At 43.5% G+C, this 24,563-nt stretch overlaps 1 protein-coding gene across 1 annotated transcript in view; it reads left to right on the top strand.

Moving 5' to 3' along the window:
- LOC142572126 (ankyrin repeat and IBR domain-containing protein 1-like) overlaps positions 1-24,563 on the top strand; it is a 74,439-nt gene that overhangs the window by 11,417 nt on the left and 38,459 nt on the right. Inside the window, exons 5-13 of the mRNA XM_075681016.1 lie at positions 254-307; positions 3,357-3,474; positions 6,982-7,193; positions 8,433-8,518; positions 9,580-9,724; positions 11,617-11,786; positions 17,415-17,503; positions 18,276-18,406; positions 22,062-22,196. Coding sequence (XP_075537131.1) covers positions 254-307; positions 3,357-3,474; positions 6,982-7,193; positions 8,433-8,518; positions 9,580-9,724; positions 11,617-11,786; positions 17,415-17,503; positions 18,276-18,406; positions 22,062-22,196 — 1,140 coding nt within the window. The remainder of the gene's footprint in view (positions 1-253; positions 308-3,356; positions 3,475-6,981; positions 7,194-8,432; positions 8,519-9,579; positions 9,725-11,616; positions 11,787-17,414; positions 17,504-18,275; positions 18,407-22,061; positions 22,197-24,563) is intronic.

Below are 24,563 nucleotides of genomic sequence, written 5' to 3'. Positions count from 1 at the left end.
ATTTCTTGAAATGTATTGTACACATGTTTGGGGGTAGTTTTTTGCAAGCAAACAGAGACAGAAACAGGCGAAGGAGTTTCAATTGGAGTGTAATATTGACGACAAGCATTAGTTTAGCAAGTGGACTTACGGAATTCTTTTTTTGGTTCCTTCAAGCCTCAATGTTTCCACTCCCAGCCTTTAGTTTAACGTGGAAACTTTTAGTTGTTTGTCATGTATAGCCGAACATGGGTGTGTTTTGTTTGTCTTTCAGAGCTGTGTTACTATCAGGCCAAAGGACAAAGACCCAGCACTCGAGCTTGATAAGGTACTGAAACTTTCATCTCGTGTCGTTTGTCCTTCTGAAGTGGGGTTCTTGTGTACATTGTCCCAGTGCTGCTTTCCACTTTGCAAGGGTATGAAGCAAGGACATCTTTTTTGTCCTTGTTTGAGGAGACGAAGACCGTATACAGATCTCGATATTGCCAAGATCGTCTATGAGTGAAGGCAAAATATCCGATTTGCATAATAGGTGGCTGTCAACAATATTTGTTCTTGCTGATTTCGTTGTAATATAAAGAAATGCTGCCTGTTATTACAGGTGCATGTTACCTTTTCTTTTATTATTATGTTTTCAACATTTTCTTGAGTGCAAAGAGTTTGGGCTTTCTCTTGCTTCTTTGGTATTTCTACAATTCGTTAAATGGTTCCCGAGAGCTGTTTATGTATGAAATGAAAGAATGCAAATCATTGCTCAAACAGCACCTTTATGAAGAAGCATATCACAAAGCACTGTATGTATCATTGAAGTATTTTTGATTGTGAGTTACCCTTCTCTCAAGACACAGCCTTCCTTACCGATTCATATTCTCCATAGGTAGGGCTACTTTATGCTGACTAGGCACTGTACATGTTTTCCACTACGTCTGAATGATTGCATTCCTGTCTCCTCCTCGGCAAATTCCATCTGATGTTATGACTGCTAATATAATCACAGCAGTGATAAACTTGAGCGGAAAATTAGGCATTAGTGGAAATGACTTCATCTGTGCTACACTCCCCCTGTGCACGCAGATAAGGTTAAAGGGTTTCACAACACTGTGCTGCGGAGTGTGTCTGGTATCCAGGGGGTCTGCTCACAGATCTTTTCCAACAGAAAGATTTTAAACGTGCCTTGTATGGATCTGCAGTTATCGGCAATCAAATGCTGCCACTGCCATGCTCTTGCAGCCCTTTTCTCCTTTTCGTCTTTCAAACTGCTCAAAGCAGTGTGTGTGTGTTCGTGTGTGTGTGTGTGCGTGCGTGCGTGTGTGTGCGCGCGCGCCCGCCCACATGTAGCGACATCTATCTTAGTGTCGAGCTTTTGCATCAATGTGACATTGAAGTTAAGAGGATGTACTTCCATCACAACACCTCATCCCTCAGCGCTAATGTTGGCACAGTGGTACAATTTTTTGCCTCCAGATGGTGCCACCATCTTAATAGCCCTTTAAGGATAATAAAGAAACAAAAAAAAAAATTGCAGAAAAAACTGAATTTTTTTTCTTATGCAAACAATTCTGATAATCATGTGAAGCGAGGCCAAGTGAAAAAGTCAGAAAAGCAAACGTTCATCAGGAAAAAAAATAAAAAAGAATAAGCACACTTTTTTAGCACTGTAATGATAGTGGACTTCATTGCACACATGTGGGTTTCACTAGATGTATTGAATTTTCTTATTTACATGTTTCAGCAAAACTCACTGTATTGCAAAATCGTTCTCACTCGAAGAAGCTGAGCTCTTTGAATCACCACGCTTTTTTTTCTTATTTTCAACACAACTTAAAGCATTCACTCGTTCCTCGGAGAATTCTATTTCTAAATAGATGGCTGGTGAAAAATAAATAAATAAAAACACTGTTGACAACTTTACTCTTCAAAGGCTCTTTCCGACATCTGGTGTTTACAACAAGCACAGAGCAACAGGCAAGCTCAGATTGCCTTGAAGGCTGTAGGCAATGTACAACAGTGCTGGATAAATTGGGCTCATCTTCTGTCTCTTTTGCAATTACATGCTTGATTAGCTCAGCTCTTCCATACGGAAAGAGTTAACTGTGACATGATTTCACTTTCTTCTCTTTATCTACGAAGGGCACTGCTTAGTTATGACATCTACGGAAATATAAATAGTAGCCATTGTGTTTATTCTTGCATAAGTGTAAGGGAGAGAGGTGATAGGGTTTTAAAATGAGATTGACAATAGAGCAAGTAGGCTCTTGAGCAAAGCTGTGGGCTCCCAGCTGGATGTACAAGGAAAAAGCTCTGCTCAGATGTTCATCTGAGTCTTCTGCAGTGTCTAAGCAAGTTTATTTGCAATGTTTAAGAAGTTGCAGGGTGCAACTCTGGCAAGCCAATGGGCTACAAATGCATGTGGGACCAGTGGGAATGGTACCTGAGGTCTTTATTTCTAGATATCTGTGCTAGCTCTCCGCTGTGCACTGGGGGTTACGCGGATCCAGCTCCTTTCAACCATAAGCGCACATTATACATAAGCGCACATGCACATATGCACAGCAAGCACACATTACCAGAGGACCCTTGTTCTTAGCTGAAAGTGAGTTGCATTTATTGTGCATAAGTGTCTGAATTTTCACCTTAAGCTACCACACAAAAAGAAAGCAGTGTGAACAAATGGTGTTAAGCAGAACCTTGAGAACATTTGTACTCTGACATGTTCGAAATATTGCAAATGATGCAGTTTGGTGGTGCATTTCACTGATTGATTATGTGGGCTTAAGGCCTCGAAGTCCCAATTCCTCTGGACAATAAAAATTGTTGCAGTAAGGATTTTGTATCAGCTTTGACCACTAAGAGTTATGAACATAAATCCGAGTGCATCCCCATTAGAGCATGTCACCACCCGAAATTGCGAACCTTCAACCACGTACTCAGCAGCAGCAGTAGCATCTTTTGTTGAGATGGCAGACTCGGAAGTGTGCAACATCAAGCATTTCTTATGATTTTTGTAGATTACTAACTAAAAATTCAACATCTCTTGTTCAGTAAAAACAGCATGATAACTTAAATGATATTGCGCGACATAAAAAACGACACTGACGTGAAAGAAGACGACACACCAAGTGCTTGGTGTGTCGTCTTCTTTCACGTCCGTGTCGTTTTTTATGTCGCGCAATATCATTTAAGCAATGGATTACCAACTTGCCCGGAATGCTGCTCTCATTAAGCATGATAACATTATGTTCTGGTCTTTTGCTGCTTTTGTTTGCAAGCTAAGTAATTCAGAATTTGTGCTAGAGCAAATGTTGTGGCCAAGTGCAACTGTGTATGTGGTTAACGTTACACCTTCAGAATATTTTGCTGAATTTTTGTTTTGCCAGGCGTACGATGGTTTGCGGCCCCAGGACCTGCAGGAAGCCAAAGATCTTCTTCTTGTTGAAACATCTGATATGCTCCATGTGCCTTTGTTCACAGCAGAGGCACTTCTGCGATGCCATGGTACGGACTATTTCAGCGCTTCCTGCTGGCATCAGTTCTTTATAAAGCTCTATATGCTTAACCTTATTTTATTCAAAAATAACGTGCTGTATGCACTCGGAATAGTAGGGGAGAGATGTTAGTAGAATTCACAAAGAGGAATAGATAACGAATGCCTTCTCCAGAAATTGCAGTAACTGGAAGGCTTCTCCTGATATGACTAATAAAAATTGAGCCCCTTGCTTAACCCTCTTTCTTCTCGTTTATTACATAACGAGGGTCTTGAATCCGGCAACATTGATGCCTTCAGGTAGCATATGTGGGTTTATTGACCAGTTGTCTTCACCCAAAAAGATCACGTTCTCGTGACGCCTGCGGCAAAAAGGACATGCCACATCCACCGCCAAGATCTGTGAGTGGTGGCGCTGGCTAACACTCCCAGGGTTCTACTAGGACACACAAATACCCAAGGAAAGTGGATGGGAAAACTGCGCCGCGGTAGCTCAATTGGTAGAGCATCGCACGCGAAATGCGAAGGCTGTGGGTTCGGTTCCCACCTACGGCAAGCTGTTTTTTCATCCACTTTAATTTCCATTAATTTATCATTTCTTTATTTAATTTATTAAGCACAAGTAATTTCCCCTATGTTGTCCTTGGTGTCAGTGTTTGTTGGCTTCTTCTAATATATATAATGTGCTGGTAATTTACCTATTGACAGTGGCATCAATCCACTGTTACTTTCCTTTGCTGTCTAACAGCGAATCACCCGCCGTGGTTGCTCAGTGGCTATGGTGTTGGGCTGCTGAGCACGAGGTCGCGGGATCGAATCCCGGCCACGGCGGCCGCATTTCGATGGGGGCGAAATGCGAGAACACCCGTGTGCTTAGATTTAGGTGCACGTTAAAGAACCCCAGGTGGTCAAAATTTCCGGAGTCCTCCACTACGGCGTGCCTCATAATCAGAAAGTGGTTTTGGCACGTAAAACCCAAAAAAAAAAAAATAATAATAACAGTGAACCATCAAAGTGACACTCATTGCGGCGAAGTACGATTGCTCAATTATCACTAAATTTTTTAATCTGACTGGTATATTACTTTCGTCAGATGCCTTAGACTGTCATTACACTGGTGGTGTACATGCAATATTCTAACTTGAAATTAATACTTTCATTTCAACATGTTATACATTGTAAAATGAGTGGAGAAATTTTAACACAAGGAAATATTTTTGCTATGGCCTGTGGAGGGCGCAACACTGTAGTGTTTTAGTGAGCTACATGAAATTTGCAGTGAAATTTTTGCATTTCGGCAATTTATACTTTGTATTTAACACCATAACTACCATTGCACATAAGCCTCTCAAATACGGGATGCCAGATTTGATTTCTCAGTTTTGGAAGCTGAAATCGCTTGAAAAAAGCATCTTGGGCAACTATACACGTAGTGCACTGCCTATAGAGGCGCCATTGTTGTCCACCTAGCGGACACTTTTAAAAGTACGCTGGGGAGCAGTAGCAGACGACAACCCTTTGCAGCAAGGATGGCTGAAGTTCGCGGCTGCGATTTCTCCTTTGTTTGGGTGACTGCTTCTTCTGTGGTGACATCTGCAGAAAAGACGCTGGCCTCTATGGGAGCAGACATGAACACAATGTTACTGGTGTTTGGGCAGCTCGGTCCACAAACATGCCAAGAGCACCCCGCAAACAAACGCAATGAACCCCAGCTACAGGAAGTGGAACTCATGTTAACTAGCCACTTGGTTTTGTTGTGTAATGCGATGTCTTGATTGTTCTTTTTTTTTTAATTCTACCGTTGCCGTAATACTGCTTCTGTACCTCAATAATAGGCATACATCGTTAGGGCAGACTAATATTTTACACAAATCCGCACGGTGTGGTGTCGGCACATGTAATGATCTTTCTGTCGATGAATACATGTGACATCGCTGAATAAGGGACGTCAGTCTCCTCAAGAATAGGAATTGCAACTTTATTGATGGAAATGCACATACTAGTCAATGAAGTCACTAAATGCACATTGTAATAAGAGCATGAGTTAGTGATGTGCCGCTGATGCAATTCTGCTGCATACGCCTTTGAACTGCCATTTCTGCTGCAGTTTTAGCAATTCGAAATTTGCTTAGCGACCTGCTTGGAAACATACAAAGCTAAAGCCTGACCAACTTTTCAGTAGCATTTTTTTTCTCTAATTTTACGGTAGAGTGATGCCACATGATATATTTAAAGACAGAGCAGTGCCAACCAAAGTAGGTGGGCACTGGCGGAAAGGCCGGGTTAGTCCTCTGCGGCATAGGCATAATAAGAAGGAATATGCAATTAAATGCACAAGCAAAAAGGGACTACGTTGAGAAAGAAACAAATCCCTTAGCGTAGTAAGTCTGCTCAGACAGCATTGAGGTGTAAAAACTTCCCAAACGTTATGCGAACTTTTTAGCGAAAATGGAACAAAAATACCATATGCAACAACTATTAGCAATTCTTGCCTTGAACTACCTATTTTCTTAACACAGTTCCCAAGAAACCGCAATATCTAAGATGCCTTCGGTTGAAAAGAATAAAGCTATTAAAGAAGCACTGGCCTGTTACCATTCTGATAAGACACAGCGTGATTTAGGCTCTTTATAAATGAGGCAAGGTGAAAACCTGGCACTTACAAGAAAAGTCAGTGACCATTCTGCATGAAGTAACTAGCAACAGGTCAACATGCGCGAAGCCATGCATAATATAGATGCAGAGACATGAGGTGTGTGACAGATGGTGCAAGAATTTACCGGACCGCATAAATCCAACAATTTCAGTTCTTGCAAGCTTCAGTAGCTTTAACATACAACACGATGCACTCATGCAGTCGTGCTGCCAAGCTAGTGCAACACGGTAAAGAAGTGGCAAATGGCACTCGGAACTTTAGTCCAATACCTTTAAGTTGCATGCTGCATTGCATATGAACTGAAGAAAACATGGGCAGGCCGGGATCAACTTTGTCGCTTAGGCATGTAAACATGATCGAGTGCAAAAAACACTGACATCACAAAAGAAAGCATGAGAACTAGAAGTTTCCCGCCAAACGGTGGCAATCCATTGCTACCGTAGCTCCAACTGATGAGGCTATGTGGGGAATGATTGTAATCGAATCACCGACATGTTTTGGCCAGTATTTGAGCATGTCATTATACACGATTCTTCTTTGACACGCCTCGTAGCTTTGGCCACCAGACACATGCGAAAGGTGTTGCTTATTTTGCTCTGAAAATGTGAATCAAATGAAGCACTATCAATGACGCAGAAAGCTATGGCATGCGGCTGCCTCCTTTCCCAAGTGCACTTTGCAAGGCCGCCACCAGAGGCGCCTCCATTGGTGCGCACTACGTCTATAATAACCTGACCTGTGTTCACTGATCGTACCATTTTGCTTCAGGCTTAGTGATGATAGTTGTTGACACATACTAAAAAAAGTTAAATATTGATGTCTGTGCCTTGTTAACGTTGGCACATTTTGTGTCTTGGTGCAGACTGGAGCCAGGTGGCTCTGCTGGAAGCGTGGGTCCAAGACCCAGTTGGATGCTGCCTGGCTGCAGGGGTACAGCCAACGACGTCAGCAGTGCATGCATCTGAGCGCAGTAATGATCCTGTGGTGACCGAAGAGTACCAGTCGGGGTCTCTCAACTCATCTTCACCTTCGACACCTAGCGGGCCACAGGGCCGGTCGCCTGCTAGGTTGCCTGTGCGTTTCAAACTATGATGGATGAAGTAACTTGTGAAAATTTGTAAGGGGGATTGTGTTATGAAAGTGGCCAACAGTTACTGAAAGCAGTGATACCATAAGGAAATTTAGAGGTGTTTCAGTTGCACAGGGATATTATGTTTATTTGTAGCATATAGAACTGTTTAATAACCACACCTCCAACTTGGAAGAAACCCTTCCCCCCTTTTATTTTCATAGCCCTAGCCATGGGAGGGGAACAGAGCTATCTTGTGAATAAAAGAAGAATTCTGAATAAGTCGTACTAAACAGTATTCCTTGTACGGCTGTGCATTCCATGCCAGTATTACTCTTCTCAGCCTGTACATGACCCTCACACAACCTTAATTTTGTTCTGACTAAAAGGCTAGCTTTCTTGAAGAAATCTGCAGTTATAAAAGAAACATTGCATCCTTAAATAATAGCTATACCCTAGCCCTTTGTACAAAATCCTGGCAAAAAATATGCAAATTTTATGCATCTATATGTAGTTTTTGATGTGAAGGGAGAGAGAAAGGTAGAGGTAAAAGCCCCTGAATTTCACATGTTATACTTTCCCATTTGAGCAATGGGAGTGGCTGTCCCCCATTTTACACTTGGGGTGTTTATTCATGTATGTATATATAATATGAATTTGAGTTCTAGTAATTTGAGTGAGAATGTTAGGTATATTGCCACTCTTTATGGCGGTGAACCTGAAGCACTCCTAATACTGCAGGTAGCATGCGGAATGTTGTCAAGTTTTTCTTTTTTAATAGTTTTGTCTGCTTCATAGAGCAGGCCGGCATTGTGCCTTTGCTGGGGCTAGCCAGTTATTTGCGATCTTTTTTATCGCTTTATGACTTTTTTTTTTATACAGATCAAATAGTTGTAAATTGCATGCAACTGGCTTATATCGCCTGGTTGCCCTAATTTCCTAGTAGGCTGACAAAAGGATATCCCTGCACTTGACTGTGCAAAGGGGTGCAGACGCGTAACATTAGTCAGTTTCTCTTGCAGCAGGGAGGCTTTCTGCAGCCTGTTATATCATCGATTTTCTTTCTTTTTTTTCTTTTTCAGTTGATTGGGATAAGTTGGGAATGCAGCTCCATGTTTATTGCATGCTTAGAAAGTGTTATGTTTGTCATGCTTTTATGTTGTTTTTCTTCTATTTAGTTGTGCTTCAAGCATCTAACTTAGTAGTATGTTTTTTTCTTCTTCTTTTATTTGCGTTTGTTGCAGTGCAACATCTGCTCTGAAGTGGTGCACGAGCCAGATCCTGTGGTTGTTCCTTGTCAGCATGAGTTCTGCATCTCCTGCTGGCGCAGGTAATAACCACTCCTCTCTTTTTCACTTCTTTTTTCGAACTTGAGCAAGCTGAGATGCTGTAGAGCCCATATACTCGGCATTACCACTTGGGATGCTGTGGTTTGATGGTAGGTGGAAGGTCATTGAAATAAAGAGCAGCACACAAACGGTATAGGGAAGGGAGACAGACACTGTGTTGTGTTTGTCTCTATCTCTTTCTATCTCTTCTGTTGTACTGCACGTAACATCTTACTCTGGCAGGCTTGCGGTGCAGCCTAACGTACCTAGGAAATGTTTAATGTGGAGAAATACTTTGCACAAAACTGTGTGCAGCTCAATGCAGGGAAAGTACAGTTTGTCATATTAGCAGTGACTTAGAATGTATTTCAAGCTTGTCTTAGATTTTGCTAAATGTCAACAAGAGGAAAGATAATCAGTGATAACAGATGATGGACAAGTGGGCAAGCCAAGCCAAGGCGGACAAGCCAAGTGGAACTGGTGATTACACTGGAACCTTCGACGAGTCGTGTATGAAAGCCGATGTTCTTGACTCGCAGGTTAGGTTTTTGACGATTGCCAACTCTGTTACATGTCTCTCTCAATTTCTTTGCCTCAATATATCGTGTAGTGAAAACACTTGTAAACATGCTCTCGAATTTTGCATTAGGAAGTGTCATAATGTTCAGTGAATTATTTTTTTGTGCACACTAGTTTATACTGCACATAGCTTGCTTTCTCCAAGTTCATGTTTTTTCTAAGCCTGTTTATCCTTACTGCCATCCTACAGCATAGCTTGCTACAACACTCCACTGACAGCTTTTTCCACCGAAGTCCTTGATAATGGCATCTTGTTGATTACATTGTAGTTAACAAATTGTCATATAGAGGTTCATATTTCATTTTGACATGATTTACTTTAACTGCAAAATAATCATGAATTTAATGTGGGATGTTGAATTTGAAAGTGGCAAAGTGGCTGTGCTTTGTAGCACTGCCAAGTATTGGAGTTAAAATTTCACCAGTCCTATAGGCTGATTAGCTGAGCTCAAGTACTACTTCTGTTTCCTGCCCTCTTGTGTAGCTACCTCACAATCAAGATTCAGGAGGGGGACGTGCACAGCATTGTATGCCCAGCTGTTGGCTGTTCTCAGCTTGTTCCTGTGGACATCATTGAGCATATTGTCAGCGCTGACATGGTGCGACGATATTTGCAGTTTGACATTGAGGTGAGTTTGTAAACATAGGTATCCCATTGAAGGTGATTGCAACACTGTGGTAATATTACTGGAATGGGTCATAGGGAATGATGGGACGGCAGCTTGTTGTGTGTCTTATCAACTCTAAATTTATTTTAAAAATTTAATTAAATTACACTATAGGTTATTACGTGCAAAAACCATGGTCTGATTATGAGGCACACCGTAGTGGAGGACTCCGGAAATATGGACCACCTGGGGTTCTTTAACGTGCACCTAAATCTAAGTACACTGGTGGTTTTGCATTTCGCTGTGGCTAGGATTCGATCCTGTGATCTCGTGCTTAGCACCCCAGCACCATAGCCACTAAGCAACCATGGTGGGTATAAATTTATTAAGGGTCAGCTTCAATTATAGAGGAGGTTTATTGTCCAGCTCAGCCAATGACAAAAGGATGTCCTCGTCTTTCTCATCTCATGACCTGACCCATGCGAAAAATGTATTGGTGGAGATGCTGCATGACAGTGATCAGCAATGAAGGTGACACTACAGATTACTCCCCCTTCGCAGAGGAAATGTCAAAATTAAGGTTATACAGTGAAACCTCGTTAAACCATACCCACTTAAACAGTAGTTTCATTTTAAAAGTAGTAATGTCAAATCCTCGACTCAGCGGCTATTGAACATAATGTGTTTTGTATCCGCATAAACCGTACCAGCTCATTGCCTGCGTATTGGTTAACATGTAATGTTTCCACTTTTCGCTGCGCAAACACGGCGGTGCGTCGTCTCCATCGGGCGGCCCAGCAAAACAACAAGCTTCAGAGATCAAAACAATGGCCTCCAAGCGCCCTGTGCGTTTGCGCGTGACGCCACATCAACATCAGTATCATTTTATCACATCAACAACGGCGTCGTGCCAGAGAGCGGTGTGGCGTCATGCAACCAAGGACTTGCATCATGCTGAAGCTCAGATAAAAAAAAGACGCCGGGTGCGCAGCATAGAAGAAAAATTGGACATTGTTCGTGCTATTGAACGTGACACGAAAAAGTCGGCGCTTGCACTCGACAGGGATCTACTGTTTACTACAGTGTGTGGCATTTGGAATGCGAAGAAGCGCTCAGCAGCGCTGCTGCGACCGCAAAGAGATGTCGGCTAAGAGGTTCGACTTTTCGCCATCGTTGCCTCTGTTGTTGCCGAAGTGTCGCCCAGTGACAGTGATGAGGACAGCATGGAAAGCGACAACATGGGCGATTCAAGGCCGACAGTGGCAGAAGCTGCGCATTACATCAGCCTCATGAATGCAGTTGTCGCAACGAGAACAGCAATGAAAAAGGCGCTCCTTGACCTCTGCAATGCTATCGCACCCGTGCAAGAACAATTTGCGACTCCAACGAGGAATCTGCCATGCGAGTGTTTGCAGAGAAGAGGGGGCTGGCTGAAGAGGGGGCTGGTTTACTTACTGAAGCTGGCTCGCAGCTTCAGTAAGTTTGAGGCCGCTGTCGTCGCTGCTATGCCACTGCGGCATCAAACAAAAATAACACTATTGTCGCGCGAAGTGAATAAATACTACATGTCTTTTTCTCCTTTCATCACGCTCTCTCTGATTTCCGGTTTTGTCTGGTAAGTGGGCGATCTCATGCTATTTCGGTTAAGCAGTACTACTGTTAAGTACATACTTTTTCCGAGCTCCGGCGAACTACGGTTTAACGAGGTTTCACTGTATAGCATGTATGAAGCTGTGTAAATGGGGCACAAAATGGCCAATGGGCATTCTATGTCACGATTGGAATGAACACCAGTTGAGCCTATAATATGTATTACTTTGATACATTGACCTAGCTCTCATCTAACATGCATCCTCGTGAAACCAGCATGCTTGGGATGAAGACATTATGTTACTTCTCTACCATCGTGACAGGCCTTTGTGGAGAGCAACCCAAACTTCAAGTGGTGTCCATGGGCTGGTTGTGGGAGGGCAGTGCACCTGCCAGAATCTGTGGATCCACCTCCACTGCGCCTCCCGAAGTCTGCTCCTCGAGAGCCCATGTCACACTCTGTGGATTGCGGAAACCGGCACTTCTTTTGCTGGTAAGACCTCTAAGTGCCTGCTTTAATTTGTGGATCTGCCATTCCTTATGCATGGTTCGATTCTGTTCAAGCTGGGTTCCGGTCATAGTGATAATAGACCGATCTCGCAGTAGATTTCACTGTGCCACAGCTGTCAAAAAGTATGCTGGTAAGGGTTGTTCCTAGTGTACCAAAGGCGACTACGGTTGCAGGCACATTTCTTCTATGTTTTGGACTAAAATCATAATGACTGAGCTTAATTGTTATGATAAGGGCAAGAAGGTGCAGAAAAAAATTCCACAAAGAGGGGCATGGTTTAGTTTCATAATCCTCTGAAACAATCCACAATGCATTTACCATATTTACACGATTGTAAGTTGACTCGAAAGTAAGTCAAGCCCCTTCATATAGCATGTCGGGAGAGAGAGATAAACTTTTATCGAACAAGCGAAGTGTTTTATGCCCTTAGTGGGCAGTTACTTCATTCTAGGAAACCGTCGGTCCAGGCTATTTGGAGAAAAGAAAGAGAAAAAGATCAAATAGCAGGGCATACACTTGCACGTATTCCACAATGAAAATTTATTAGCCCCTGGACTACTTGTTCTCACTTGTGCCATTGTCTTCACTAGTGCTGCCGTCGTGATCGCTGCCGTGGTCCCACAGCATGTTGTCGTCTAGCAAAATTCAGCACTTCACAAATGACTGCACTACAACATTGCATGGAACGACCGCCCATGACAAGTGCACCGAGCCGCACACAGCCATTAGGGAGGCTCTTTTCAAACTCTTGGTTGGCACATGCTCACAGCTTACCGCTGCTAGTCACATATTGGCTCTGACCAATCGTATTTCAGTGATGTACACTGCAGTGATGGCCTCCAGCTCCGGAAAGAGGCCCATCTTTGACCCATGGAAGTCTTTCTGCTTGCTGTCAAGCTGAAAATTCTGCCTCGCTGCAGCCGTCACTCCTGCACCACCCGTTACGAAACATTGAACTTGCAGCCTGCCGTGCATTTGTGCGTCTCTTCTGAGGAAAGAATTGCAGCCCTCGTGAACGTTTCCAATAACAAAATACTTATCAAACATTGAGCACTCATGGTGACTCATGAAACAGTACAGTAAAACTTGCCCAGCAGTCAAGTCGAACGTGTCAGACAAAGAGTCAAAGAACACATTAGTGATGACGGCCTTTCCATTAACTATCGATACTCTGGAAGCTTTGCCATTCAGAGTGTTCGTGCTGCAGCGATCGGAACAGCAGCCCTTTCGTCAGCTATCGAAGCGTCTGTCCACAGTAAAAGTAAAAAAAGAAGAGAGGAGTGAACAAGTGCACAAAATAACCTAACGCCACAGGTAGAACCGTAGAATAAATTAAAGTTGTAATTGTTCCATAACGTTCCTGGTATCTTGTTTGTGTCGCCTTTATTGGTAGTGCCATGCTTTGGTTTCAATTGTAAGTTGACCTCTCCCCCCCCCCCCCCCCTCTCAATATGTGTTAAAAGATAGGTAGCCTGGGCATTCTGCTGAAGGATGCCTAGAACTTAAGTAAGGTGGAAGAGCGGCGAGGGCTACCGACACTAGGGCACTGGCAGCACAGGTGTGCATGCACTCTGATTGTGGTGAGATCGGTCTGGTGACAAGTACATTGTGGGGGTTCTCACACCCATGCTCTTGGGACAAAGGAACGACAGTACAGTAGTACAAACAATCACAAGGGCATTTATTGCACCTTTCATAGATCAATGCCTGCTAGCCGAGTTGCTATCCCCAAAACATGCCGATGGGCGCGCGACAAATCTGGAAGTCGGACTCACCGCGACCGGATAGCGAGCGAATATGTTCGCCCCATGCTGGATCCTGACGCCTGGTCGTTCGCGCGTACAGTCACGCGAACGGTGGCGTGTTCGAAGGCGGCCACGCGAGACGGTCTCGCAGAAGCATGGGTCGGCGCACGCGCGGCACGTCCGCACTGCTTGCTGTCCGAACTCAAGAGAGCAAGCGCCTTGTCTTTCGGTGCCCAAGCGCCCAAGCGCCCAAGTGCCTGTCGGCGGCGTTAGCAGCGCAACACTCGCGCCATCTCTCGTACTGCGTCTCAACCACTCCGATTGCCGCGGGCGTCAGGCCGCGGTGAAGCCAGATTACAGGAGACGCGCTATGCGGGGAAAACATATCAGGGGACGCGCAAGAGTCGCGCCTCCCCACAACATATAAACTAGTTCAAGTTGCTCCATAGTTGATCTTGGAGCTCTTAAAATGAACAAGAAAGTAAAGAAAAAGTCGTTAACCTACTTGCAAAAGTCGAGGTTTGTAAACTTTTGGCGGCATGGTACACCTTCTCAATGAGTTTAGACACACTTTTTCCTTTGCTTGCTAACAGGAAAAGTCTATAAGAAAATATGCTACTCTTTGCCACATAATTTAGATCTTTTGGTTGGCCAACGAGAATAGACGGACTTGCAGGTGACATTATGGTAGTAGTTGTTCATTTGACTTCCCAGCAGACTGGTCAAGTTGGCCTAGTTAGTGGGATTGCTAGTTGAACAACCGCTGCCACAGTGAAATCAATTGGCCCGAAGCAGGTGTTCCATGCTACAAGTCGGCACCCACCGGGATGTTCCCATGCAACTTCCTTGGATAGCATTAAACAAGTGTGTGTGGATGGCACGAATATCATGATGTGGCATAGTGGCAGTGGTGAGGCCGAACTTCCCCAGCCCAAAACTCTTTTTGCAGCTGATCCCATTGGACCAGTTTGGAAACCTGAGTATTCATGCACACACTTGGATGAAAGTTACAAGGCGTTTCTCAAAAAATTCAGCACATAATTAACAAGTACAATCAAACCTCGATATAAGAAATGTGGATATGACAAATTATCAGACATAACGAAGTAAATGTAATATGGATGTCACGCAGCACACTCTCGATCACGATCGAGCCCGATCAGGCTCAAATTTTTTTGTTGAGATTGGCTTTTTTGTGCAAACTACAGGAGGGAGCCAATCGTGGTTGAGAATTTTGATCTGGATCAGGCTCGATTGCGATTGAAAGGGGCCTTGTGACACCAGTGTTAAATGTTCCATGATGGTATCAGTGTGTAATGAACATATACTTAAAACGGATATTGGATACAGTAAAGGTATATTCATGTTGAGTGCAACTTTGTTGTACTGAGGTTCGATTGTGCAGGATAATCGAAATGGTCAGAAGTCCTAAAGCTAAATAAGCATGAATTATGTAAGTGCTAGTAGTTAAATATAATGCAGCAAAAGCAACAGTAGTTGAAGAAGTAGGAAAGCTGGGCATGTTGAGTAATCATTTATATTAAGCAATTCTGGTTTGATATTATTTTAGGGTTCCTGCTCCAAGCATGACACTGTTACAGTCGATCCCAAATATATTAAAGTCAGATATGTGAAATTATTGTCTATATCGAACAGCTGTAAAAGCCCCTTGAATGTCCCGCACAAAAGTATCGTAATTTACTTACTACACGTACCTTGAACTCCTGTTCACTGCCACATTCAATGTATCAAATGCTGCGCCGTACCAAGCCCTTTCAAGATCGCTTCTCCTTATCGAAACATGATTACTTCTTGCGTCGTCAGAAGTATTTAGGGCCAATGAAATTGAGACTGCATTGTTTTAAGAAGCTTATGGTGTCAAATGAGCGACTGAATCTGAAGGGCAGTTGGTACCGCAGAGGAAAAATATGCGGATCGTACGCACTGTGGGAATCAATGTAAGCGAAACTTTCAATGCTGTTCAGTTTGATTGACATTAATTAGCAGTGATATTGACTGTAAATGTTGAATTTCTTTAATGTTTAGTCCAGTTACAGTTGCATCTGCCTTTAGCCCCTACATCCCAGACAATGTACTGGCTAAATAAAGCATTAAAACAAACACGAGAGTGGGGAGTTGATGTTAAATGTTTCCTTACGTGCATCACTGCTGTTTGTCTGCGTAGTGCACAGAACACACAGAGGGAGGTGTTTGCTTGAGGCATTGTTGTGCACCGTACTTCATAACCTCTGAGAGGGTTGAGCATATTCATTGCCTCGCATGGCACACCACATTGTGGCAGAAGTATTAAACTTTAATTGAATTATGTGGCCGTACGGGCCAGAACCGCAGTCGGATTATGAGGCATGCCATAGTGGCGAACTCAGGATTAATTTTGACTCTGTGGTGCTCTTTATTGTGTCCCTAAATCTAAGTGCATGAGCGTCTTTTATTTTGGCCCTGTAGAAATTCGGCTGCTGCGATCAGTATCAAACTCGCAACCTCGAGCAATGCCATAGTGGCAAAGCTACTGTGGTGGGCACAGAAGTGCTCACCGCTTCCACAGTACTGTTGCCTAGGCCCTACGGCGTTCTATAATGCGGCTCTGCTTCTGCACGCCCTGTGAAAGTTGTCCGCTTGACAAATTTGCATGGTGTTTATTTTCGGGAAATAGCAGAAACATACCGTACCATACCTTGAATTTGAATTGATCCTGTTTGGCTGAAACCGCGTTCGTGTCTATATAGTAGTGTGTCTATATAGTAGCGGATGCCCTACTGGAGGTGCTTCACCGAAGGGTTTGTGTTCTTGTAGACAAGGACTTTCTGTGAATGGCATTTTAGGATTTTGTGAGCGGCCAAAGTGAATTGGTGCCCGACACCAACGTGGATAGATCTTTATAGTACAGTTTGGATTTAACAAAATCACCACATGCCTCATCTGCACTTCGTGGAAAGATGCACTGCGGCAGTGGGGTGCAAGACTCAACGCTATGCGATTCGTGGGTCCACACTGAACACGTTTCATTCATGCTCACATGGTTACTTACACATGAGTGAGAATAGACTCCGATGTTCAGCAAGCTGAAAGCCACTTTCGAAACTGACAGCTTGTGTAGTGTTGGTAGTCACGGATGCAGAGGCTGGAGGAAAAAAAGTTGAGAACGAAGGGACATACCAGTCGCGAGGCGTCAGAAGCGCTGAGCGGCACGCAAGAAGAGATGTGTGGGCATTCTTAAAGGGCTGTCGAGAAGCATGGATGACTGGTTCCGAAACCAGGCACAACCGTCTGGCTCATTGCCTGCGTATGACGATCGGTCGTTTAAATGGTGTATTATTGGTATTGTAACAGACCTGCGGCTGAGCAAATTCACGAGCGATTTGCAGTACAAGTGTGCTGATGGAAATGTGGTGCATAACCATGAAGGCTAATTTGCTTCTGCGATGCATCTATTTCTACCTTAGCTTGAATAAAAACGTGCAATGAGCACTTTGACGCACGCCAGGCACACTGTGGTGTCGCATCTGGGCAAAGCAGGCTTTTAGGCTTAGTGTTTCTATCAGTAAAAAGGCAGGAAATATTGAGCCGACATTAGTCATACGTAGGCCTCGAATAAGCTTCAGATAGGTATATTTTTTATTTGAAGTTATCGATATACAGAACTGTTTCGTGATACCCTTCGAGTTCGATTAGTATATGGGATCGACTGTATAATGAGCTTTGACTATATGAAAGCCTCCCATACCTGTCCAACCACAGTTCTGTCGCTCGTTGCTTCTGATGAAAATTTTTACTCTCCATTTAATGTTTGATTGCTTATGGCATGTTATTTTACTTGTGCCATGTACCTTTACGTCATTTGCAGGGAATGCTTGGGCCCAGCACATGCACCTTGTTGCTGTGAAAAGTGGAAAGAGTGGCAAAAGAAAGTGGCGGAGGCTAAACCTGAGGAATGTGCGTGGCAATATAATTTCTTCATCATTCTTTATTGTATATGGGTTGTTTAATTGGTTTATATGTTGGTACTCACATTTTTTCCTTTCTTTTTTAGTCCTTTTTTTGTATGTGTGCGTGTGTGTGGTCATAGCTAGAAAAGAAATCGGCAGTTTCACCTGAAGGTGAAGCATTGAAAGTGATATCAAGGCTTAGTGCTACACTCAAGGAGTCTGAGAATGCTGGCATGACAAGCAGTGCCACCAGCAGACGCTGCACCGCTCTGGTGCGTGAGATGGGACCTAATGAAAATCATCAGGATTTGTCAGATTCCCAAGAAAGGCTTACATAGATTTAGCTTAACGTTCACTATCCATTGTGCTCATACCAATGCATGCACCATGATGTAGTATACACAAGGGTGCTCGGCAGGAATGCTGATATGTGTGCCCACAACGCTCATGTGAGCCAGGAGAAGCCAGAATGCCGCCCTGGCTCCCACAGAGCAGATCTAGTGGATCGTGATTGTGCATCCACTTAGTTTCGTGGCTGTTGCAGCCAAATGCATGTCTCTGGAGACCTTAAGCGCCCTACAGGCGGGCCACGCATGTGCATCGCAATCATTGGCATGCCGCTGGCACTGCCAGCGCCATTAATGTGCCTCGAGTGACCTTGTAATTGCAATCGCAATAAGACAAAAACAAAGTGGTTCCTTGCAGAGTCTCAGTGTGCTGACAATCGTACTTTGTTGCTCTTTTGGTCTGTTACCTAAACAAATGTTTTTTCGTGACAGTAAAGAGTGCCTGCAGTCGTACTGAAGAAGCTGCGAATTGCCTCTGGATGGTCACAAATTCAAAGCCATGCCCCTGCTGTAAGTCTCCCATTCAAAAGAACGAAGGATGCAACCACATTAAGTGCTACAAGGTTGGTATGGCAGTTCCCTCTGTGCACCTCTCTTGCTGTCAAACTGTGCTGCACAAGGAGTTATTTTAATATGGGTGCCATCAAAAACTTCCTTTCTCCTAGACTATGCATGTTGTCTGCATTGGAAAGATGAATTCTGAAGACCGCACATGAGTGATTCGGAGTTATTTACTTGATTTCTGCACGTTTTGTCTTAAGCAGTGTGCAGATTTACCTTTCTGGGTGCTAGCTTCCATGTTTACGATGAAAAAAACACATTTCTTGGCGACATTAAATGTGCGTGATTTAAAAAAAATTTTTTTTTTTTTTGGCTATTAGACAAATATGCACCTTACACTATATTTGAGCTCACAAGTAAGTTTTTGTGATACCACTGTGGTGTCCTTCACACGCCTCTGTGCAGATTCTCAATTTAAACCCCACAATTTATTTACTTTTTATGATATTTGTAAATCCATGGCCGTTTACCCCTTTGAGGGTGAAAGGCATAAACGTACAGTGCTGCGAATAAGTCCCAAATAATCAATGCCGCATATTTGCAACAATGCCTGTATGTTTGAAAAACACACTAATTTTTCAACTCCCTCTTGCCCAGCAAGGACTGCCAGCCCGTGCGGATATGAGAAATTCTTTTTTTTGCTCTGTAGTCTCTTGGTTTTAATTTCACAGCTTCTTTGCGCCGTCGCGCTGGGGACTGCTCGTGAATCCGAGCATGCGTGGTCGTGCGGTGGTTAGTTTTTATTTTGCCTCATGGGCTGTTTTCGTTTGTCGTGCTTGCAAAAACTCTTGCTAACTGGTTTCTAACCTCTCAAAGGGTCACTGCTTGATGGTCGCTCATTTATTGCTCACAGGAGCACGATTACATCTGTTCACAGGCAGGTGCTGGCATATACAAATGATGTCACCATATACGAAATACCATTGATGCTGCCATGCTTGTGTTTCTTTTCTCGTGAGTCGCAAAAACCGACTGCCCCTACTGCAAATTTCTGAGTTATCTGGTTTTTCTAACGGGCTCACAACCATAATTTTCTTGCATGCGCTTGCACACACAGGTAAATTACGTCGTGGACAGGTGAACTACTGCCCAAGTACCAAATCGAAATGTACAGTTAAATAACAATGTAATGAAGTTGGTAAAATTGTAAGTTTTCTTCATTATATCAGAATGTTGTTATATAGAAATTTGATCTTTTATGCAAGTAAGTACAGTCGCCGATGGATATTTTTTTGAACGGAAAGGGCCACACTACTTTCCGGCAATCACAGAAAAGCAAACTTGAATGAGTACAAAAAAAGTCATTTTGTTGAATTTCACAGTCGGCTTAAAAAGATACTGTTTCGTGCCATGTCAAAAATATCTTCACATCGGCAATACGAAGCGAAGCCAGCCATGCTTTCGTGACCCCTGCACCTTATGCTGTCACCCATACTGGGATGACATTATCATGAAAAGCGCTGGCAACGGGGAGTGAATGCTTTGTCTGCCATCAGCGTCAACCTGGCTTCGAAACTCGAGATTACGCAACAGCCAGCACTAACCGTACAGGAAGACAGCGCATGACGCCATGTCATCTTGGCTCTCCCAGTCTTTGCACACATGCCAGATTACCTCTAAAACAGGGCATCCAGGCTCTGTGTGCACTGAGCCACTCAATAGCCATAAGCTAGAAGAGGAGACGTGCACCAAGCTGCCTCCCTACTCCCTCCAACCGCTGCCCATGCACATGCTTGATCGCGTCATCGTGAGGTTGCTTCTCTTTCCTCTTTTCCCTTGCTTGCACGGGATGATGGTGCTCATCAAGCCACCATCCTTCTCGGCTTACCCTTGCACTTAAAGCATACAGTGTGTGGGGGGACATTGTGCGGAATGTGACACTGCTCTGCTTTGGCAGTTGCTCTTGGTGGTCGTGAGATTTGAGAGGTGCTTAGCAACCAGTCTCATGTAATTCAACCATTTGACCCACGTCTGCGGCAGTTTCCATTTATTGTCTCGGTATACCTTTGGCGCGGCAGTAAAATTTCTTTATGTTGAAATCGTGTATAAACACACTTCATATGTTGAAGTTCAAAATGCATGGTGTTCTTTAAACAAGAATAGCGACAAGAAGAAGGAAGACAAATACTTCATTATATTTGAAATTTACTTTGTTATCTTGGAAATTTCTTTGTATTGAGGTTTAACTGTTTATTCCTGCATCATCATCATCATCATCACCATCCTATTTTATGTCCACTGCTGTATGAAAGCCTCTCCCTGCGATCTCCAATTACCCCTGTCCAGTGTATTCACTTTTTATTCTTATTATAAGTATTTATGCAAGCCCACCTGTATATATGAATAAAAAATACATTACCTATGGAAAAAAGTTTTTATCACTTCATGGTCACCCTATAAAAAATTGCAGCAATTTCTTTTTAAATAGACCGCTCTGAAGATTTTAAATCTGCAGTTAAAAAAACCGACCCTGAAGGGTCGCACTTGGTGAAAAAAATTGACCTTCAAAAGATTAAGCTTAACTGAGGACTGTAGCACAACGGTAAAATAGCAACAAGTATAATTGAATTTACTCAGTATCATGTTGCTTATGCAAAGGCATTGCCAGACCTGCTCGCATGTTAGTCAAATTCTCCCTATTGTGGATTTAGTTCACCTACTGTGCAGGTTGCTTCAGTCTTCTGTTTCTTTTTTTTTATTGCCTAATAATAAACAGTTACGCTGTCAGTATCTTTCAGCCCTTAATCCATTCCAAAGATTAAGGCAAGTGGCTGTGGGTATTTCGGGCATTAAAGACAACTATATTTTCTTTACAATATTTGTTTTTCATACTATTGCATCTCTATATTAATGGCTCATGAAGCTGAATGCACACATGCTTTCAATGAGAACTAGAAAGTAAATCAAATGCAATTTTCCCAGAGTATTCCATATTCATATGTTATTATCTACTAACTTAAGTACAAAATTTAGCTATAAATGGCACAAAATTATAGTCAAACCCACTTGTAAACAATATACCGAATATCACAATGAGCAGCCACAGCACTCTGAACTTTTGTTCTTGTTCTATGGTAAAATAAACTGATTACTGCAATATTCTCATGCCACCATTATTGGTTGTAACAAATAATCTGGCTACTGCGTGATGCAATATCCTGAAAAAGGAAAAAAAAAACCATGAACTGTGCCTTCGCTGCACTCGCATCGTGTGCGGTGCAGGTGGACCGGCATGCCTCCCTTCCACACCTCCGAAACACAAACATGAGGGGTTGAATGGAGAGAATTGTAGGAGGCTCATGATGCAGCGAAGGAATGTGGGTAGCACACAAGAGAATACGCTGGCTTGCATTCTTTTTTTCTCTGCATTTCGTGTTCTTTTTCCTTTTGGTGCACACACCCAGAGGCAGATTTACACGAACATTGATATAAGTGGTTCATTTTACCATAGAGTACACACAAAAGTTCACTTGGTTATAAATGGGCTCAACTGTACTTTCTGTCTAATTAAAAGGTTTGATGTTGGTCCTCCCTGTTTAGTTTTTTTGTGTATGTAACCCAGTTGCAACAGTTATTAGTTACAGCCGTTAAATTTTCTCTGCACATTAATGTTGTTATAAAGGGGTTTGACTCTTTCTTTTCTCATGTTTGTTTCAGTGCAAGCATGACTTTTGCTGGGTCTGTCTAGAACCATGGAAGAGGCACAGCTCTGCGACTGGTGGATACTTTCGTTGCAACAGGTTTGAGGCTGCGAACCGTGCTGAGGAACACGCAGGTGCTATTATCAGTGAGGTGAATATGCTTGTTTATATCTTGCTTCCTTATGTTGGGGCGTAGGCATAAGCTTTGGTTTAGTTTACTTGAGCAATTCCGTTTTGCCAGGTAGTCTAAGCACTTCCGTATTTGCACCAGTGATTGGCACATGGTTTACAATTTCAGCTTCTCTTCATTTCATTGCCACAGCAACTGTACGGACATTTGAGGCGTGTTTCCACCATCACTGTCGTCACTGCCGTGCTGTCGCAGTATTGATGGTGCGTGTGAGGCTCTCGTACAGAGGGTTAGAAGGTCTCTAGGGGCGTGAGCAATGCGCAGTGCATTTGGCTGCAGGATGCCCTATTGAAGCAGACGCTCTGTCACGCTTCGCTCACTCGGCTCTGCCAGAGCCAGGGCAGCATATTCTGTATTTCGCTGATGGCATGAGCGTTGCGCACACACATGTTAGCGTTCCTGCTGATCAGCTGTGTGCATACCACACCTTCGTCTGTGGGTATACACTGGTCTGAGCAGAATGGACAGCAAACATCAAGCTGAAGCCATCTAATCCTTTATTGGGTGCTGACAAATGCTGTTGGCTTTCCTTTGGTCTCGTCTAGAGAACCATAGACCTCAACTATATTTGAGGTCTATGTAATGCGAAGCGCTGCACAAATTGTTGCAGCATGAGACGCTGACTCGCACCGGGCCCAAGCGACCGAAGACTCACGTTGTAGATTTTGCAGCTTCAACAAGCTTACATTCGTGCTCCTCAAATTTGGCCTGTGTCAGCGTCTTCTTTGGGGGGAACGTTTTGGCGGAAAGTTCTGACTCGCTCAGCGAAGATCATTGCAGCACGAAGTGCTGATGCGTGTTGTTGTTTTGAGGCGGTGATGGAAAACCGAAAGGAATTGAAGCTTTTGGGCATCACTGGAACACGATGCCACGAGGGCCGCCAGAGCAGAACATTATGCTCACTTCGCGCCACCAGGGAATGGCAGTCTGTTTTGGTTATCACCTTGAAACCTTGAAGAAACCCTGAAACAATGTTTACGATTTTGTACAAACATGCCGAGTTATTAGGGTAGGTCCTCCTGATCATCTTTTTTTAAGCGTTCCACGTAAAGCGTCTAATTTAATATAAGGTTCTATAAGCGTGCATCGCTACCGAACGCTGCGGTGCCGCTCCAATTAGTTTTTTGCTGCCCACTTGCAGTCTATGTAGTTAGTGCATTTGATGCCAGTTGGGGGAGCTATCCAATTGGCTACCCATGTAGCATCATAGATAATTTTTCCAACTTTATGGTGAACAAATGTTGTTAGTAATAGTAGAAGTGTTGGTTAATTTGTTTCTATAACGAAATGTAACAGAAAAAGAATACACAATGACAGTTCATCACTACACTCAAGCACTTCCGGCACACAGCAAGCGTCGTCTGCTCGTGTTAGAACATGCTCCATTTTGATGCGAGCTGCATGGTCAGTGCTGGTTTTGAGGTTTCTTTTTTTCTAGCGCTATGGATTGCCTTTGTTGCATTGTGGGCCATAAACATAATGATTGGCAACATATCAAGCTGTGAGATCATGTCCCTCTGCAAGGCAACAGGCAAGCTGAGTGGCCACATCTTGTTGGACTGTGGGTGTCTGATCAGCACCAGGATCTATGCGTTTGTGGCCGTCACTTTGTGCCTGAGGATTAGTACCTCAATAGAGAGCTGTAGCATGTCTGGTTTTCCATTGAATATAGCTGGACTGGACGCTCTGCTAGATGGGCGGAGGTGAAAACGTGAGCAACCTGCAGGTTGCAGCCATCTGGTGGCTCAGAGCTCAATGAAACAAGCACAGAGCTAATATAGCATTAACCAAGTGTATTCCACCTTGCTGCTGGTGTAAATTAAATGGTTAGCACATCTTTTTTAAAGGCTTAAATTGTTTTGCACTTGGTTACAGCAAATATTAGCTCTTTTTTTGGCTGGTTAGGCTCTGTGCCACCAAGTGGCTGCACTCTGCAAGCTGCTCACATTTACCCTACATGAAGCCTCTTCATCACAGCGCTAGCAGTATGGAGGAGCTTTAGTTTATGCCTCCGCCCACCCATCAACACACCCAACTTGTCTGCATTTACCAGAATATCGGGCATGCTCGGCACTGCGACAGAATACTCTCAATGCATGCTACTTGGCTAGCTCTCGCTGTGGATCGACAGCCAGGCAGCTAGCAGAGAGGTTGGAGAGGCTTCGCGCGCTGGTTTCAAGACAATAGAAGTAGATTACACAATATCATATCATGACACAGAGCCAGTGAAGGTGGAACTTAGCTCCAATCTCTCGGCGAACCAGTTGAGGCGAAAAAGCTTGATTAGGAATGAAGGTAACTTGTATTTTTTGTCCGTAGCTCACTTAA

The sequence above is a fragment of the Dermacentor variabilis genome, chromosome 2 (assembly GCF_050947875.1).
Source record: "Dermacentor variabilis isolate Ectoservices chromosome 2, ASM5094787v1, whole genome shotgun sequence".
Taxonomy (NCBI): Eukaryota; Metazoa; Arthropoda; class Arachnida; order Ixodida; family Ixodidae; genus Dermacentor; species Dermacentor variabilis.
Note: the sequence above shows the minus strand (reverse complement) of the source record. Positions and strands in the feature narration are given on the sequence as shown.